General features: G+C 47.5%; 1 protein-coding gene across 29 annotated transcripts in view; it reads right to left on the bottom strand.

The window, feature by feature from the left end:
* RBFOX1 (RNA binding fox-1 homolog 1) overlaps nucleotides 1-19,771 on the bottom strand; it is a 1,027,611-nt gene that overhangs the window by 6,940 nt on the left and 1,000,900 nt on the right. For 10 of the 29 annotated variants that reach the window (XM_056135027.1, XM_056135032.1, XM_056135040.1 and 7 more), the window contains one exon: nucleotides 7,121-7,173. The exons of the other annotated variants lie outside the window; for them this stretch is intronic. In XM_056135027.1, the coding sequence (XP_055991002.1) occupies nucleotides 7,121-7,173 (53 nt within the window). The remainder of the gene's footprint in view (nucleotides 1-7,120; nucleotides 7,174-19,771) is intronic. 29 annotated transcript variants of the gene reach the window in all.

Genomic DNA, 19,771 nt, shown 5'->3' with positions numbered 1-19,771 from the left:
CAAAGTTTCACTGGCCGGTCTACTTCCATGAGCCACCATCACAAGTCCTCGTCTTCCTGGACATTAACCACACATTAAACCCAGGGGAACATCCAGGAGCTTTGGATGAGAACATCTGGGCACGTGCTCCCTCTGCACCATGTCCTTCCTCCATGATTCAGATAAATCTTCCTCCCTGAGTCTCCTCCTTGCCCTGAAAACAGTGTCAGTCGTCCATGCCCTGCCAGGCTCACAGGGAAAGGAGGCTACAGTTGTGGGAGAGAGAGGAGTGCTTGTGTGATTGCTCACAAGCCCATCTCTCTCTCCTACCCAGGCCAGTAAAGGCATGGAAAGATGCATCTGAAATAACCCTGGGGGGTGAGTTAGCTCCAGCCCCAAGTGTTTAACTGGCGAGTTACAGAAGGAGTCTAAAGTGCTACCTTAGAGTCAGATGCACAAGTTGGCTGCCTTTTGAATGGGACTGAGAACTGATATTTATTGGAACACTTCATCATTCCCAAAATGTATGGTCCTTTGCAGGCTCGAGAGTTGGCTGAAAGAAGCCCAATGATGATGAACTTCCACTGACTTTGCTAGTAACTCCCCCGACCCCCACCAATCCCTCATCCCCCTAACAGGTGGATTAGTTCAAGGGATAGTGAGAACATGATAGTTCATTTCACTCTTTATAGTTCAAGAGTCATCAATCCACGCCCTCCTTCCTCTTTTTTTCCTTTCACATAATCTGATCCTAGGTCTCCTGTTTCAGCAAGAGTTGGGACAGAGAGAGAGAAAACAGAATAGTTGGTCTCAGATAAAGTTCCAGCACAGGGCAGAACTCTTACAGGGCCCAAATGAAGCAGAAGTGCAAACATTTGTGTCCCTACAGTAGAGGTGAGCTCCAGAACAGACATTCAAACTCGGATTCCCAACTAGGCCCCGAGTTCCCCAGTCTCTGCCTTGTCATTGGGAGCTGCAAACACTCCCTTGGGATATAAGATGTTGGACAGATGAGTCTCTGCTCATCACATGCTCAGAGCACAGTGTGCAGCCAGGGGTCCAGACCTGATCTTTGGGGAGTTTGGGGGAGTGGTCAACTCAGGTCTGGATTTTAGCCACATCTGGGATACCTCAGGCCTCCCATGAAAGAGGAGAGGGAAAAGGCTCTCCTGGAGCGGGAGGGAGGGATTCTCCTCCACCCCCCAAGATTTCTTGCTCCTATTATGTGACTTTTCTGAACGGAAACCAAATGGCATTTTGTTGAAGACCTCTCACTTTCACAGATGCTGGGAAGAGTTAAAGTAAGTAAAGTAAAGGCCCTCCCGTTGATCATCGATTTGCTCGAGCGGGCCCAGTAACGTCTCCATTGGAGACTTTGTTGTTACTGTGTTTGGCATATCGAATACGTCTCGGGGAGCTTGCCAGGCTCTGCCGTGCGGGCGAGATACTCTCGGTAGCTTGCCGGACTCTCCGAGAGGGGCAGAGGAATCGAACTCGGGTTGACCATGTTGGCTGCATGCAAGGCAAACGCCCTACCGCTGTGCTATCGCTCTTACAGATAAAAATGATATTTTTTCTCTACCTCCAGCCCACCCAGAGGGGTGATCCTTTGGAATACCTGCTCCAGAGTAGGTGATCCTTATGCTGAAAAACCACTCTGCTCTTGGCAGCTCTCAGGGGAGAGGAGCCACAGCCAGTCTCGGTCAGGAAAAGCTGGGGGTGTCCCTGGGAATCCCTCTGCTCACCCCCACCCAGGACACTAGTTTCATGTCTGATCCAATCCACCTGAGTCATATACCTCCATGAGATTCAAAAGCAGCCAACACAGGAAGACCCCAGGGATGCAGGCAGGAGGCAGAAGGCCTCTGGTAAAGCCTTGGTGGTGTTGCAGCTTCTGGGTCCTACACAGGTCTTCTCAGCCGGAAGGACATTGTTATTCCCAAACAGAATCAAAATGTCCTGCTTCACAGAGGAGCATGGCCAGACGTGGGATTCCATTGGGAAAATGTGGGATTCCACTGGAAAAATGTGGGATTCCATTGGAAGAATATGGGATTCCATTGGAAGAATATGGATCCCATTGGAAGCCATCCCAGTCCCTGCTGGGGGCAACTCAGTCCATCTTTCTGATAAAAGGACTCTCCTACCCAGACCCCCAAACATCCGCCCAACAATCCAAAGGCTCAGGATGCCGATTTTCCAACTTCAAATCACAGAACCCCACAACTCTCATGCTCCGTGTTCTGGGTTCGTACACTGCACACTAGTTGGAGCTGATATTGGGATGATAGTGGCAGTGAAAGGTCATGATTGGGGCAGAATTCCCAGGGACCATTCCCAGCCTGGCAGAGACTTGGATTCTATCAACCAAAAGAGACTGTGGGGTCTCAAAACTTTTCAAGACGGGAAACTGGGAAGAGCTAAACATGTCGCCCAATTCAGAACACCTAGTCACACCAACACCACCAAACACAGCCACATCTCTGAGAAAGACAAAGCCAGTGAGGGAAGAAATTCCTCAAAACGCACAGAGTTACAGCCACTTGGCTGTGACATTCCTGAATTCTATTGCCGTTCATTCCTTTGGCATAGCTTTGACATGATGGTCCACACAAATCACCGAGGGTATTTCTTAGCTTCCTCGACTGTAAATCTTAAGGGGAGAGAAGGGAGCATGGATATCCCAGGCACTTCAGCTTGCCACTAAGGAGGGAGTCATGAAATTCGGTTTTGTCCAGGAATACTTGTCCCACATCCAAGCTATGCACAGAAGGCACATAAATTCCCACGCCCACAGAATCTGGAAGCAGCAGAATAGAACTCACTATGGCCCATCACAGAGATCTGTCCTTCTCTGACCTTTTGTGTGTCTTCATCAGGGCTGAGGATCGGCACACACAGTGACACTTCCAAGAATAACACTTTTTTTCCACCCTGGAAATTCACCAACAACGAAAGGACCCCAGCTGTTAACTTTGCAAGTCTCATTCTCTCTCTTGGGTCCCGACTCCTGGTCCATCCAAATCACTAGAGATTTCCCAGCCTGCCTTGAAATGAACATGGCACCCAGCTGTGACTACTCCCACTGGGGGTGCCTGAGGGCAGTCTGGTGTGGGACCCTTCGCAGGACCATCAGCGACCCCTGCAAAGAAACAGGGCTGAGGGGCAGTCATGGCTTCCCATGGACCAGTCCTAGAGTAACATCCGGTTTCAGCTGCTTCCTGGAGAATTCAGGAAACTTTCCTGTCTGTGCCAGTGCATCTATCCATAAATGGATGGAGATATTCGTAGGGCATCCAGATCATAGGTGAAGGTGAGGGCTACTGACCACTGATCAGTAACCAAGGGGACATCTATTAGTGATTCTATTAGACACCACTGAGTTGGCTTATCCTCCATCTGAAGATCTGACAACTGGTATCTCTTGAACCCAGAGAGGTGGGGCAGAGGCACAAAACAGTTAACAGGGTGAGTAAGCTCTGGGTCTTGTCACCCAAGAATGCTTGTATAGTGTTCATGTGCGCGCGTGCACGCACACACACACACACACACACACACACACACACACACCCCTTTCAGTTGGAAGCAGAATGAAAGGAAAGTCTGAACAGAAATGCCCAAGTTCCAAATTAATTGTTACATGTTCCTCCCCGGTGAGCAGCCCCCAACTCTCAGAGACTGGTTTTGGGGTCACGCAACTCTTTAGATAGTAATTCCAGCAAGACGAAGACAATCACGGCTCTATATGGTGGCACCCAAAATAAATATGACAAGAGACATGGACGTGTGCCCCTGGTAACATTGTGAGTTTTCTAGTAGCTGCATTTGAAAAGTGGCAAGGAGCCCAGGGCATGCTGGGGTCTGAGGCTCACACCATGGAACAATGTGGGTCCCTGGGCACTGCCGGGAAACAACTGGTCAGCCCCAAGCTAGGAGCCCCTGAGCACAGTTAGGTGTGGCCCAAAATCCCTCAGAAAGAAGATAAAAACAAAGCAGGAGTTATTTGTTTTTCATTGACCCAATCTACTAAAAACAGTCTTGTTCCAGTGTAGCAGCAAGATCAGCTAACTGCTCTGGTGCCAGAGATGGTCAGGTACCAATTAACGCCTTTTTTTGGGGTCAGAGTTTCGGTCCTGAAATCCACTAAGACCACCAAATGCAGATTTTCAGCCTCCTGTTGATCTCTCCCTTCACTGAAAGAGAGGGAAGGGGCCTCTGGTCAAACTCTGAAGTCAGAGGGTCCCGGTGCCCCAGACTGGGAGTGTGTGGCTCTCCAGGAGGCAAGGGTTCCCACTTTGCTATTTAGAACATGGGTGCCCTCGATCCTTGTAATACTGTGGGAGGAAAAGGCCTGGAAGACTTCAAGGAAGCCCAAAATCCCAGACTGTGTGGAGTGAGCTGTCTGGATGAGCACGGGAGCCAGGCTGCAAGGTGACAACTGACTGATATGACGGTCTCACTTTTTCATGCTTGATTCAAAATTCTCAGTTACAACGGAACCTCAGAAGCCTCATATAAAATGTTATTAATTGAGTCGTCAAAGCCTCAAGGATAGCTCTCCCAATTTGAAATGTGATCAACAGCGATTCATTAAGGGTTGACTGAGCAGACACCCCAAATTAGAGAAGGGTGGTGACAATGTTTACTCAACTTGGGTCAACTTATGTTACCTGCAGTTTCTTGGACGGATGGTGTGGGGGCCACTTGCTACAAGGCAGGATTGTGAGTTGTGAGAGAGCAAACAAATCTCTCTCTTGGGTCCTAACATGGCACCATATGGCCAATTTCTAAGCTAATTCATAACCTAAGATAGAAGACAAGCATAAGATTTAATAGGGAATGGAGAGACTGACAGTGAGTATACCTATTAATGATATTAACATGTATATTAATTAATTTGGCTTTTGGGTCATACCCAATAGCACTCGGAGCTTATTTTTGTCTCTCTAACCTAGGGATCATTCCAGGTGGCACTATACGTGGTATAGAGGATAAAGCCTGGGTTGGCCGTGTGCAAGATGAACACCTTACCTGCGGCATTAACTTTACAGCCTTGTAACACTTTAAAGAAATTTACTTATTTGGGGGGTATTGGGGGGCCATATCAAGCTGTGCTTTGGGGTCACTCTTGGCCACGTGGGGAGGACCATATGCAGTGCCAAGGGTCAAACAGAAGTGGGCTGTGCACAAGGAAATGACTTACCCCTGTACTTTATCTCCCCCATCATTTTCCTCTGAGGACTTTTTTTTTCTTTTGGTTAATGTTTTGTTTCTGGCTGTGCTCAGGGTTTGGCTCTTCCCTCGGGGATCACTCCTGTTGGTGCTCGGGGGACCATTGCAGTGGCAGGGATGGAGCCCAGGGTCAGCCACGTGCCAGGCAAGTGCCTTATCCTGTTGACATTTTAAATCAACACCCCTTCCCAGTCCATGCCAGTAACCCCTTGGATTGAAGACCCCATCCTTCTAAGGCTCTGAATTGGCTGTGACACTCAAGTCCCAGAGAACTGACATCCCCAGTGTGCAACACCCGACTCTAGTCTTGGGCATTTGTTATACATTACGGCTGCTCCTCCCCTCCCCGCCCGCCTCACAGGAGAGATCGAGGTGAGTGAGGCCAGGGATGGAGCAGGGCCAACATCAGAGGCTGATAAAAACAGGCCCAGCTGGCACATTCCACTACCCATTGAGAACCCTCTTGGACCACTGTGGGGAGGTTTAAACCAATATTTTTACTGGGTGCCATTGGGCTCCCAGTAGGCCCTCAGGATATTCCAAGGGGGCCACAAGTGAAAAATCACATCAAACAGGGGTGACACAGCACAAGTTTGGAGGGACTGACTAGTAGGACAAGGAGGCCACAGGAAAAAAAAAAACAAGGTAGGAAGGGAGGTACAGGCAGGAAAGGCTGAGAAACACTGGTTTAGACCATTGAAAATGGGGGGACTGACTCAATCAGGGAAGCTGCCTTGGAGTTTCTGGGGCTCTGCCATGCAGAACAGAGATTTTTCCCACTTCTCTTTCCTTCCCAAGGGCATTCTTTCTTGTCTAGAGGGTGAGTGGATGGGACGTACTGACAAGTAACTTTCTGTGTCTTTCTCCAGAGATGTTATGGCATTTGGTATCAAATGTACATCTATGTGTCAGGCTCAGCTCCACTCCTGAAGATCGTGGCCTACGCAATTAAGCATGGGTGAGCTGTAAGGGCCTCTCTCATTTGTTTAAAGCAACATATTGTTACGGTCCCCTAGTCCTTGTGTTAGGTCATTGGTTAGGCTTCAAAGAAAAAGGAAAGAAAGAAAAGGAAGGGGAAAAAACCCACCCAAACAAAAAAACCATGATTAGTTAAGGCACTCACCTATCTCGACATTTAATTGAATGATCCTGTGCTAATGAAAGTCCTAATATAACCGTTCTCAACCACACAGAAGCCAGAGGACAGGCGTGACTCTGAATGGCACATCCAAGCATGCAACTGTGCAATTTCCATTTGCCAGTGCCCTCGTTTCAAAAACAGAAGCATCTGTCTCAGTTCTGTGTCTTTTCATGTGTTTGAAAAGAAACAGAGGATCTTTAATGAATAGAAGCAAGATCCCCATGTTAGGAGACAGAGATCATTGCGCCTCCTAAAGCCACTAACTTGATCAGGCCCATCATTCAGGGCCTAGAATAGAGAACAGTCATCCCAGAAATATCCCAAATAATTCACATATAAATTTGTGTGAATCCCAGACATTAATGCATAAAAAAACACAGAAGCAACCCATTGGGTGAGGGAGGGGTTCCCTCAACTTTCCCCGTTTAATTTAACATTGGAACACTGGGCATTTCATCAGACTTTACAGTGGCTTCATTCCAATGGTTTTACTTTTCTGGATCAGGTATTATTATTCAAACTGGAAATAAACTAGCCAAGTAAGTCAAACACCTAATGTTTTTCTAGACAGCGGTGACTACGGGCTTCAGCTCAACTCCAAAGATATACGGCCTTTGGTTTGGTTTTTAATTTTTAACTCAACTTTCTACCAGGGACCAACTGCAGCATGTGAAGGGGTTAAAAAAAAAAAACCAAAAAAAAAAAAAAAACAAAAAAACGAAAATTGAGTTTTGGGTGGGTGCATCAAGAAGTAGCAATGTTTGTTACCTGCAGAGGTGTTACAAGAAATTTCATCTGCTGCAACGAAGACGAACTGATTTCTGGAAGAGAAGATAAAATTCACAATACTGCTCGCTCAGGGAAGGCTTGTGCTGCTGCCGATTGGCTGAATGTATTCAGAGGAGGGGAGGGAAGGGCATTGCGTGTGGATGGAGGTTGCGAGGAAATGTGTTGATATATCTCAGACTTAGAAGGCTTAGAGATCATGAGACAGGCATGCGGGACCCTTTTCCACACAATCATGGCAATGTCAGAATATGGACCGTGTACAAGCCGTGGCACCCGGGTAGGATCACGATGTGTGACCGACATGTCATGCCAGGAGACAGTGCTCAGACAGGGAGGGTGTGTTCAGACTGTGCTGAGACAGACTTCTCTGCTAGAGGGAGATTACCTTCTTAAACACAGAGAGGCTCTGTCCGAGGCAAAAGAATATACCACCACTAGCTAGGGGAAATCATACAATTCCCAACTCTCTTATTAGAGTACAGTAGAAAAAATATTTTTTTAAGGAAAGAAAAAAAAAAGTCATTTCAGAAGAGAATATTACATAGGGTCTGGAGATGGCTCTTCGTTTCCTTACCACGCTAAAGACTGGCTACCTGAAGTCATAAGAGACTGGCTGACTGAAATCAGCACCGTCTTGCCAAATTGTATTTCAGGGTGCAATATGAAAAATAAAAAAATGGAAAATGCTGTATTGACTTTGACGGTGTAAATCCAGAAAGATGATAAAACTCCCTCAAGATGTTTTTTCCATCAGGAGTGTGTTCTCCATGTCCGTTTCTACCAGTTCAAAGACAACGTGTTGTTATCTGGAGTTGCTGCTCATGTCTCCCCACCTGAGAATGTTGGGTCAGGGGGCTCCTAGGGTCTTGAACACAGACGCTGCCTCTCTATGCTGTGAGGTTGAACTGCACGTGTGAGTTGTGGAGAACTAAGACAAAAGCACATTTTTAGTCTCAGTTTGATTGTTCGAATGTTTCCACGCTTCAAGATGTAGCCAGTGACTCAGCATTTCTCATCTAGCTACCCTCTGGAAATTCATGCTATTTTACCCTAAATCGAAAAGTGCAAGTCCTTTCCACACCAATGACAAGCCAAACAAAATGACTCATGTCCTGAGAAGTCTTTTGTTTTTCTCGCCTCTAAGGGAAGTCAAGGCTAATCTCCTTTACCCCACCCAATCTCTTCCAACAAGTCAAGGGCATGGGTAGGGGCTGTCTCTGTGCCATGAACAAGATGAACGGGGTCCTCAAAATCTGACTTCAGATCTGCAGGATTAGAGGAGAAGGGCAATGAACATTCCCGGAAATGACGAGGTCTGGATTTACTCAATGGATATTAAGACATAGACACTTCAAATGACTGGTATGACCTTTTCTGGTGGTTCAAACGAGCTAAGGGAAGGACATCCTACACTAACAAGGAAAATGATGAGTGACCAAGAAAGGGCAGCTGGCTTGCCCAGAGTCACTCTCTCTGGAGTGAGCATTCCCTTATTTTGGGGTTGTCTCCTCAGGGAGTGTCCTCAATTCTCTTCCCATCCCCCCTTCCTTTTCCTAAGGGACCCACCAGCCTGCTGGATGTGAGGAAAAGTATGGGGGGGCAACTCAGACTGAAGGATTGTGCTGACGAAGTGTCACAAAGCAACTTCCAAGCAAGGCTACAGAGTTGAGCCCCTTCACCAGTTCCCAGATTTTTAAAAAGCAAAAGGTAATCCTTGTGGAACTCTTTTTTGGGAACTGTTAGCATCACTCAGATAAAAAATGCTACCTTTCTCCATGGTCTGCCTTTATTATTAAGCTATATATTTTGAAAAAAAATTTTTTTTAAAGATTTTGGGTCACTCCCAGCTCTGCTCAGGAGTTACTCCTGGCGTGGCACTCAGGAATTCCAAGTGGTGCTTGAAACTTTCAGGTGGTGTTCAAGGGACCCTATGGGATGCCAGGGAACCAACCTGGGTCAGTCACGTGCAAGGTAAACGCCCTATCCACTGTGCTATCTCTCCAGTCCCATATCTTGAATTTTCAATGGAGGGGATCCCGCTTGAAGAGACTCACTTGTCTTTGATATCCATCTTTTAAATAGATCAAGTTACTCTGACTCCCCCAAACACATCTAGAGCAAAGCACAGTGCTTTCACCCAGCACAGCTGACTGAAGAATATGCTATGTGTTCTGTGGCACAGTGAAAAGGAATTATGAGGGAAAAAATCATATAAAAAATAGTAGCCATTTGGTTTGATCACCTCTGCATATATATATATATTTATATTTGCTTTTTGGGTCATACCTGGCAATGCTCAGGGGTTCCTCCTGGCTCATGCACTCAGGAATTACTCCTAGCGGTGCTCGGGGGACCATATGGGATGCTGGGAATCGAACTCGGGTCGGCCATGTTGGCTGCGTGCAAGGCAAACGCCCTACCCGCTGTGCTATCGCTCCAGCCCCACCTCTGCATACCTTTAGTTGTTTTTGGGGGGGGGGGGGGCGGATTGGGTTACACCCAGTGGTGCTCAGGGCTTACACCTGACTGTGCTCAGGGATCACTCCTGGTAAGGCTGGACAGTCCATATGGGGTGCGGGAATAGAGTCCAGGGCAGTCAGATGCAAGGAGCAAGCACCCTACCTGCAATACTGTCTCTCGGCCTTGAGTACTTTGGAATCCACATCAGAAAGCCCTCTGTATTCCAGGGAAAAGACCCCCAAATCTCAGACAAGTCTCTTGTATTCATTCTAGACTAAACCTGCGTGATCACACCCCACTCCACCCCACCCCGAAAGTACCCTTTGAGCAACTGAAGATAACGTGTCACCAGCTAACGGAAATGCCTACCCCAGAGTAGCTGAGAGAAGGAACCCCACATCAGGCCAGCAGGGGGGAAGTGCTGTGGTATTATCTCCTGGACTATGTTACATCATCATTATATATGATTCTGGGCCTCACTTGACTCTACTGTAAATGGTCCCAAAGTGGGTCATCTAGAACCTCGTTGTGAAACCATTTATCCCACTCAACCCAAAGGGTCAGAGGAAGCAGTGAAGTGGCAAGGTAGTGTGCTCTCTCCTACAAGTTCTGGAAAAATCTAAACCACCAGAGAACAGTAGTGTGCTTTACACCAGCGATCTACTGCAGCCAGCCCTGGGGACCAACGCAGGTCTTTAGGGGTTAAAAAAACAAAGGTCGATGACAATTGGTCTGGTTTGTGGGGTCAGCTCCCAAACCAGGAAAGAAACGGGCAGTAGGGCCTTTTCCCTTTAGCCAATCCTTGCCTGCTCTTTGCTCTTCACACCCAGCTAAAGGTAAAGGTAAAGGTAAAGGCCCTCCCGTTGATCGTCGATTTGCTCGAGCGGGCCCAGTAACGTCTCCATTGGAGACTTTGTTGTTACTGTGTCTGGCATATCGAATACTCTCGGTAGCTAAGAATGTAAAACTCCAAAGTAACTGCACTTGATTTTCAGCTAGCTGTTTTGTTCACTGGTTGTAGACTATACGGAAGTCTGGTTGAGTACTTGGCAACCTGGGGTGCACATGGCAAACACCTGGTATGTTTCCATCATTCCTCATGACCAGGTGACCTCCAAGACCAAGCCACGGATGGCAGTCTTTGGAAAGGGTTTCCATAGCTTCCTGGTGATGTAAAGTGGAAGAATCGAACTCTGGTCGGCCATGTTGGCTGCGTGCAAGGCACGCCCTACCGCTGTGCTATCATTCCAGCCCCTCTTGGAGAGCCCAGCAAGCTACTGAGAGTATCTCGCCCACCTGAACGGCAGTGCCTGGCAAGCTCCCCGTGATGTATTCGATATGCCAAACACAGTAACAACAAAGTCTCCAATGGAGACGTTACTGGGCCCACTCGAGCAAATCGATGAGCAACGGGAGGACAGTGATGTAAAGCTATAGTCAAAGGGGGGAAGGCTTCTCCCGCTGAATGTTTTTCATCGTGGCTGCTGCAAAGGGGGAGTTCAAGGGCTCTCCTCCTGTGACTTCGGGCTTCCAGAGTCTAGGCAGGAAACAGGGAGTTGGGGGATGCCAGAATTCTCTATTGTTTGTCTCATACTGAGTGCCGATGGGTTTGGCACAGATGGGGAAGAAAGTGGATTCACAGGATCTCGTGCTCGACCATAATACTGAGGTCCAGGACCACCAAGCTCTGCATGCTGACCCCACGCATCTTGCACCTGCCCATCAACTTCATTCTTGCCCCCGAACGGGCCCAAAGTCACTTTTCCAATTTTCTTTCAGTGGCTTCTCATTCTCTTCACTCTCCTGGTAGAACTTCTGTTCTCTCTGCTTCTCTCAAAAATAACCCAGACTTCTTGGAACCCAAGAACGATTTTTTTTTCAATCTCCCTAGGTTCCAACCAGATGGTGCAGAAGAGAGGCCTGATCATCGGTACATTGAACAAGAACCAGGTCTGAGTGTCAATCAACCCTAGGCAACTCTGTGTGCTCGTGGTTCTAAGTGGCTGGTCCTCTTGGGAGAAGAGAACCATGGTTCTAGATCATTCTGGCCAGGGGAAATCCACAAGCTAATTCTCAAAGCCCACCCTTTCCAAGAAGAACGTTTAGCATGGGGTGGCTGGGTGAGAGAAGGGAAATGCTTACTAACTGAAAAAATAATGACAAAGCCACTCGTATGTGTCTTAACTCTGTACTCCATCTTGGGGTTGCCAAGACCTGTCTTCTTTTGTTCATTCAGTTAATATCCCTACAGTCCTCTGGGCTCTCCCTGCCTTTATAGATGAGGAACCCAAAGCAAAAAAAAAAAAGTGTGTGTGTGTGGGGGGCGGGGAATACCACCAAGCTGAACTGAAGAGAGAGACTGGGGAGAGAGTCAAACTCAACCTCCAGGATGCTGGCTCAGAACCCAACATGCTTTCACTTTGGTTCTACCCAGAAGGATGCACAAAGCAGGTCTTGAGTCTGCAGTGTGTGTGTGTGTGTGTGTGTGTGTGTGTGTCTGTCTGTCTGTCTGTCTGTCTGTGGGGGGTGGGGGTTAGGTCTCTGGAAGAACTTCCTAACCTAGTTCTGAGCCTTTGACTTCTCTAAGACTGTGAGTTCTGACTCTTATGCTTCTCGAAAACTAACTGCTGATTAGGGTTCCCCTTGGACGAGGACGCCCTGGAAGCCTGAGAGAATTAGGTTCTGCTTTAAGGAGAAGCTGGTGAACAATAGGGCTTCCGGCCATTCCTTTGCTTCTGCCGATCGCATTTATTAGGCTTCTGCTGATGGTTCCCAGGACCATCTGCAAACACAGTCTAGATCCTACACTCGGCTCTGCTTTGTTACTGGGGATGAATCACATCCTTACATTCCATGTTTCTTTTATTGTTTTTCTGCATCACACTTGGTGGTACTCAGGGCTCACTTCTGCCTCCACACTCAGAGATCACTCCTGGTGGGACTCGGAGACCCTACATAGTTCTGGGGATTTAACCTGGGCCAGCTGCATGCAAGGCACGTGGCTACCCTCAGTGCTATCTCTCTGGGATACTTATTAAGCAAAAATTCTTTTCTCTTGGCAATTTTATTTCTTCTAAAAAATCATCCAGGGCTGAATTCTAAGAGCCAAATTGTCAGCCAGGATGGCCAGAGGAGGTAACGGACATGGACACAGAATAAAAGCTTGTGACAGGCAGAGTCATACGGGCTTGAACTTTTGCTTCATTTATTTGGTTTTGCTTTGGGGCCACACCCAGGGGTCTTTAGGGCTGGCTCCTAGCTCTGAGATCATTCCTGCTGTACTCAAGGGACCCTATGGGATGCTGGGGATCAAACCTAGGTTGGTCATATGCAAGGCAAGTGCCTTCCCCACTGTACTATCTCTCTACCCCTGGTTTTAACTTTCGCTTTTCAAGATTTGGGTGTCTTCATGCTCTTCAGGCTCTTAGTATGAGCTGGCCCTACTGGAACACACAACTCAGGGTAACCGTTACTCGCTGACAAAACTGCTTCTTGTACCTACTGCCATGGAGTTGGGTCTAACGCAGACACACAGGCACACCCTTTCGGGTAAAAAGTCCCCCCTGAGAATTCCCTGCTGGTTTCCTGGTAAGGCACGTGATAAACCAAGAAGCCCCAAAAAAGGCAGCTGGGACAAGGACAACGTTATCCTGAAGCATTGGGCATGGATTCACTATGCACAGAGATTCTGAAATCAGACTATCCGTGTCAATGATGGAAGATTCTTTTTCTCAGAGTGAAATGCCCTTGTCCCCAATCACTGAAGTCTGGATCTTTGAGAGGGTATCGCTCCAGGATACTTTCCAAAGCCACCAAGGAAACTCTTAGGTATACTGAGGCTCCACATCTGTTGGGGGTGAATCTGATCTGCATGGAGACCCCTCCCTTCCCACCCTATTTCTGTGGGAAACAGACTCGCCTTCTGGACTTGCTATTAGGCTGTGCCAGCATCGAGTGCAATGTGTCTAATGATTGGTATCTTCACTGGCGCTGACCTTGATAGTTGATCAGAGCCACTGTGTCTGATCAATACGTTGCTTCTAATTAGGCACGTTTATCACTCTGCCTCCAGGATGCTCTCTTTAAACGGGCGGCGTTCCGAGTGGAAATGCTCACTGCTCAGGTGCTCTCGTCACTCACCCCAAGAAGGCTCAGAAGGACCACATGGAAGCGCGGGGGTGGGGAGGGGGGCTCTGAATCATTCAACAGAGTGGGCAAGACTAGGGGGGCATTACTTATGATTCCGGCTGCTGGGGGCCGGAGCCATAGCACAGTGGGGAGGGCATTTGTCTTGCGTGTGACCCATCTCGGTTCAATCCCCAGCATGCCATAGGTCCCCTGAGCACTGCCGGGGACAATTCCTGAATGCAGAGGTGGGTGTAACCCCTGAGCATCACTGGGTGTGACTCCAAAAGTCAAAAAGGAAAAAAAAATGTGGACTGCTGATTTTACTAAGAGTTTGCTCACAGCCTTTGGGCAGTTTGGGGAAAGCAGCTGCCTGCAGGGGCAACCTGGAAAGCTCAAAGACCTTCATGTCCCTCTGAAGAGTCTCAGTAGGACCGGGTGGAAGGATGCTCACCCTAAGCGGACACCGCCGTTGTATTTTGATTTCTATTTTAGGGGTGAATTGCAAGCTAGATTGTCGAGAGAGGAGGGTTCTAAACCCACTAGCAAATGAGATCAGTTGCTAAGGAGCCCTCTGAAATGCCACCCCCTTTCGGAAGGGGAGACCTAGCGTGGAACAGGGCTGCACCACTAGCTTCACACGCACCAAAACGCCTCCTCGAAAAAGGAAAGCTGTGGGGTTGTGGGGCATGCTCCTTGAACTCCCCGCTAGTCCTCTGGGTTTAACTTCCGGGTCCAGATCTTCACAGTCCATTTGGGGGTGCTGGGGATATTCTCTTTTGTTATTTCGACAACATCTAAACATCGCCCCAGTTTCTGAGCTCACTGTGCCCCTGTTTTAGATAAGTTGTGCCCCCAGGAAAAAAAAAATCACCCCACCTGTCTCCCTTTCAGCCTCCTCACTTGGGAAGCTAGTGAACACAGCCCCTTTGCATGTGCGGGGAAGGGACTGCACTAAGGCTGGTGCTGGGTGTGAGCTGGGGGGGAACAATGCAGACTTTGCCACTTCGGTCTGTGGTTGTGAGCACTCAGGAAGGAGCCCATGCTCTGCTCTCCAGGCCTTTCTGATGGGGGATCCTGAGCTTCCGTGGCTTTGGATAAAAGGGGGGTGGTAACTAGTCTCTCAAAGTTCCAGGTCATTTGAAGGTCCCACCTGATGTCATTTAATCCGAGACCTACAGAATGTTCTGCTTTGTGAAAGACAGGAGCAAACAATGATACAGAATCCATGACAGGCATGAAGTCTCAGGTCAGGGTCATTTATGCTGCTGCTGCTTCTTAATGTCTTTAAAGGGAAGGGGGAGAGCAAGAAAACAAACTTTGGCATGACAGAGAAAGCAAGGGAGGGGAGGAAGAGCAGGGAGGGAGGGTGGAGAGGTAGGAAATGACCAAGAAACGAAGGGGGGAAGGAAGGGAAAGAAGGGAGGGAAAGAGAGCACAGATTGCGTAAGTCTTTGAGACACAATGTAAAACGGAACTGTCTTTTTCATGGAATCACCTTTGGTTCTTTTCGATTGCCTCTAACAAATTAACTGCACCAACATATTAGCAAACAAAAATCTCATCATCCAAAATAAACGCTGCCAGATCAGATGCAAGAATGATCATAAAAATAGAGAGAAAGAAGGGTGGCCTCCTCCCCCGAAGGCCACCTGGATTTTGCTAGGCAGAAGGAGGAGAGGGCCTAAGGCACAGGTAATGAGAAGGGGAGAGGGGAGGTGGGGTGGGCTGGCCACGGCTACCCAGAAGAGGTTTTCTGGTTTGCGGGGAGCAGTGCTCCTCTGGGGGAGGGAATCCTGTGCTCAAGGCCTAGGGAGGGGCTGAGGTGACCTGCATGAGGCTTTGGAGGGTGGAGAGACAGCACAGGCCCAACCTATTAGCTATTATGTACAAAATAAGCATGTTGGTGGAAAGTTCTAGAATCTTTGTCACCCTCATGGTTCTGATGACCGAATTTGGACTTCTCACACATTATAACCGGAAAAGGTCAGTTCTGGCACATCTGGTCTAATCTTTTTTTTTTTTAAATGTCTCTAGGCAGAGCAGGGTTGGGGGAAACTGGAAGCAGAGGTGGTTCCTGGCTGCCATCTTTCCCAAGCCATGGGTGTGGCACCTTGCCCCTGGCGCATGGGTAGGGAATGATCCACCTCTATTCCCCACTTCCTCAGAGGTTTTTCTTTATACCCAGTCTATTTGTTCCTATTGACAAGTAAGAATTGTATACCATTAGGTGTACCCATGCTTGTTTTTTTAAAAGGGAGATAAACGTATGATTTTCTACATGTACATGCTTTGAGTCAAGGTTTGGTAACTGGATGACCACTGTCAAACTAATTAACACATCTGTCATCACTCATGGGTGTGTGTGTGTGTGTGTGTGTGTGTGTGTGTGTGAGAGAGAGAGAGAAAAAGATTTAGATTCTGCTCTTTTGGCAAGCTTCAGGATGACTTGTTTGCATGAATGTATAAGGTGGAAACAAAATAAATCAGAAAATTATTCTAGATCAGAAAACCTGTCAAATTTCAGGATGACTTGTTTGGATATATATGTTAAAATGGAAACAAAACAGATCAGAAAATTATTCTAGATCAGAAAACCTGACTTCACAGAAAATCACTTATTCTTCGACTCAAGAACAAAACAACATACCTCCATACTTTAGTGGTGCCATAATAATACTGTTTGGAGAGTTGTTCATGCTGATTGGGCAGGGCTTCCTGTTTCATCTGGGCTCATTCTCAACCCAACCTAGAGTGGCAGGTATCCTTCAAGCCCACCCTACTTTACTGCTGTAGCTGCTGGAAATCAAATTGGTCCAGGAGCGGGGCCATATTGGAGTTCATGCATGATGCAACTGTGCGGAGTTTCAGACTCAGAGCTAAATCTAAATCCCATCCTCATCTAGACACGAATGGCAAAGACTTGCCATCACATGCCTTCAGCACGCAGACACAGTGAACCTACAAGACCCCACTTCACGTCCCAAGCAAGCTCACTGGAAAACCTGGGCTGGACATGAGCCAGGGACAGCTCCCCAGCAAGGTGGCAATAAGGGCTTGTATCCTCAAGACTCAAAGCCATAATGACTCCCACATTCAGGAGGACTGAATTTGCTTATTCTTGCCTACCTCAGACTCAGTGCTTCCCAATGTGCCCTAAAAATATCGTCATCGAGCACTGAGTTACTGGTAACTCAGCCTTGGACATTTTCACCACCTCTTACTTTATCCCTTCGGGTCTTCATCTCTTTCCCATCTAGCAGATGAGAAAACTGGGAGGGGGGGAGGTCCATGAAGTGATGAGCCAAACACATGGGACTTCTCCAGGGGATGTGTGATGTGAAGGTAAATTCTCTATGCGACCCATGAACATAAACTCCCTTCCCCTAGGAAAGGATTACTGTGGTCCTTGGCCTGATGGGGGTGGAAAACTTGGGAGTCATGCCCAGCTTTTAACATCTCTGACTCAACCACCGAGAAAGGGTGAGGAGAGAGAAGATGGTCACAAGACAACAATTTACACAGATTCTCTCACACCCTGTGAGGGTGTGATGGAGAACCCAGGGAACACTTCGTTAGAGACTAATGAAGCGCGGAATTTGTAGGGATGGGTAGAGTAGAAGCTTGCCTCCCGGGCTGGGGCTTCTCCAGCTTCACACCAGGCACCCGAAGGTCCTCCAAGTGTGAGCTTTGATTTCAGTCAGGGGTGGGTAGGGGCGGACCCTCTCCATTTCTCACGAGCTTCTGGGCAGGCCAACTGGGTCACTGGGCTCCAAACTCCAGGGCAAAGCTCTGGAAACCCTCAGAATTATCCACTCACCTCAAAAGTTTCACCACCAAGTTAAGGTCTTTGCTTTCTTTCTGTGGCTAGTTGGTCTGGATTTCATTTGCGTTTGGGAGGTGGAAGGGAAATGGGAGTTAACTATACAAAAGGGGAGGTAAGAAATGATGGCTCTGGAAAGCCAAGTTGCTTTGGCTCATGAGCTCATGGGAGGGAACACTGTCTAGAAGAGAGAGATCAAAGCACCTTCATCTGAAGGTTTAATAAAGGGAAAGGGCTTGATGGTGTGTCTATTTGAAGACCCACCCAGCAGAATGTGGCAGGAATTGGGAAGCAATGACAGAACACCCCTCACTGCCTTCTCAGAGAAGATTCCACCCAGCATCCACCTACATCCAGGGTTCCCACTTTCCCTATCTCGTTTGTTGATTCAAGAGCAAAATGTGCCATGGCTTTGTGCGAAATCTGCTTCCAGAACAATCGATCCTTGTGATCCTTCCAGGGGAGCAAAGGGTGAACAGCCACTCGTTCCCACCCCAGGGCTGTACTCACACAAAGGCTATTCTCACAGACCAGGTGACCAGGCAGAGGGTGTGTCTAGGCTAGGAACCCTTCTGCTGTGCCGGAATCCTGCCTTCCATGAGGGAGACCTGGATCTATCTTGTGGGGAGGTCCACAGAGGGGCCTGGGAACATGCAAGTTCTCACTAGAGGTTTCTGATTCACCTCTGGAAAACATCCAGCACTTCTCACCTGGCTCTCGACCCTTCACAGCTGAAGGATCGTGATGGGGCTACTTACAAGAGAGACTTTATTTGCTTTCTTGGTGGCCGATCAAGCCAATGGCCTGCAACCTGGGAAGTATGTAATTATGCCCTGAAACGGCCAGATGAGTTGTTACATCTTGTCTCATCACTGGCAAAAGAATCTACCCACACGGCCGTGACAGCTATGGTCCACTGAGGCTGCACGTCTCCTTAATCTCTCCCTAACTCCTGTCGGTCCAGACTGTTGACTATTAAAGGCTTCGTGCTTTTCCCTTTTTTTTTTTACTGCTTCAATTACACATCCATCCAGGAATGCATCATTGCTGTTAAGAAGTCATTATAGATTATGAACCAAAGGCAATTAGTTCCTGAAGAAAAAAAAAAACTTGCACACATTTTCCTTTTGTGTGTGTGCGCACGCCTTTAAATTAAAAAAATTGGAAGAAACTGAGATAGAAACCTGTCAGTTCTGCCGTACCATTTTTGAGCACTGATTTTTGTGTCCACCAACACAATTCTCAAGAAACAAACAAAAAAAAAAGGAAAAGAAAAAATATCCCCTTGCTCCTACTATCAAGAGGGAACCATTCTCTCCTTCATTATTTAAGAACTTTCTCAACTGTTTTTTTTTTCCTTTTTGGGTCATACCTGGTGATGCACAGGAGTTACTCCTGGCTCTGCACTCAGGAATCACTTCTGGCAGTGCTCAGGAGTCCATATGGGATACTGGGAATTGAACCTAGGTCGGCCGCGTACAAGGCAAACACCCTACCCGCTGTACTATCATTCCAGCCCCTCTCAACCGTTCTTGAAGCAATCAGTGTCCAGCTACAAGAGCTGCTGGTAGAAAGTAGAATTATCTCTACATAGAAAATAAAATTATTCTTTTTACAAAGACTATTGGGGGGGGGACGTCCAATCAGAAGGATTGGAACCATTACAATGCCTGGTGGTTCTGAAGGCATGAGATTCTGCTCACTTTGTCACTGGTAAGTCACATTTTTCTCAGGACTTCTTCAATGCTCAGAGGTTGGTCTTGCATTGATTTTGGAAAACAGTGGAGGGAAATGGAAACAGCCAAAGAACTGGAAGAGACATTGGATTTGAAATCCAACCCCTGGAATTTCCAGGTCTGTGTCACCTGTCTGAACCTACTTGTCTCACCTACATTGTGGGGGTTTCTGAGGACCGTCCTTCCCCATACACACATCTCTGCCACCTGGTCTACACTACCTACTCAGCACCTTCTCAGTTCCCCTGTGTTACACAGACCCTGGCATACAAGACACTCTCCCCAAAGAATTAACTTCAAAATGCAAATGTACATGGTGAAAAAAAAATGTACCAGGAAAGATACTAGTGCCCTCTTTAAGAAAATTTGACATCACAAAAATTTAAATTTTGGAGAACTAAAAGGGTTAAGGAATTCCTCCAAAAGTTTTTCTATTTAAAAAAAAAACCTCTATTCCTAGAACTTAGAAGATGAAAATAGGATTTG

Source organism: Sorex fumeus, unplaced genomic scaffold (assembly GCF_029834395.1).
Source record: "Sorex fumeus unplaced genomic scaffold, SorFum_2.1 ptg000110l, whole genome shotgun sequence".
Lineage (NCBI taxonomy): Eukaryota > Metazoa > Chordata > Mammalia > Eulipotyphla > Soricidae > Sorex > Sorex fumeus.
Note: the sequence above shows the minus strand (reverse complement) of the source record. Positions and strands in the feature narration are given on the sequence as shown.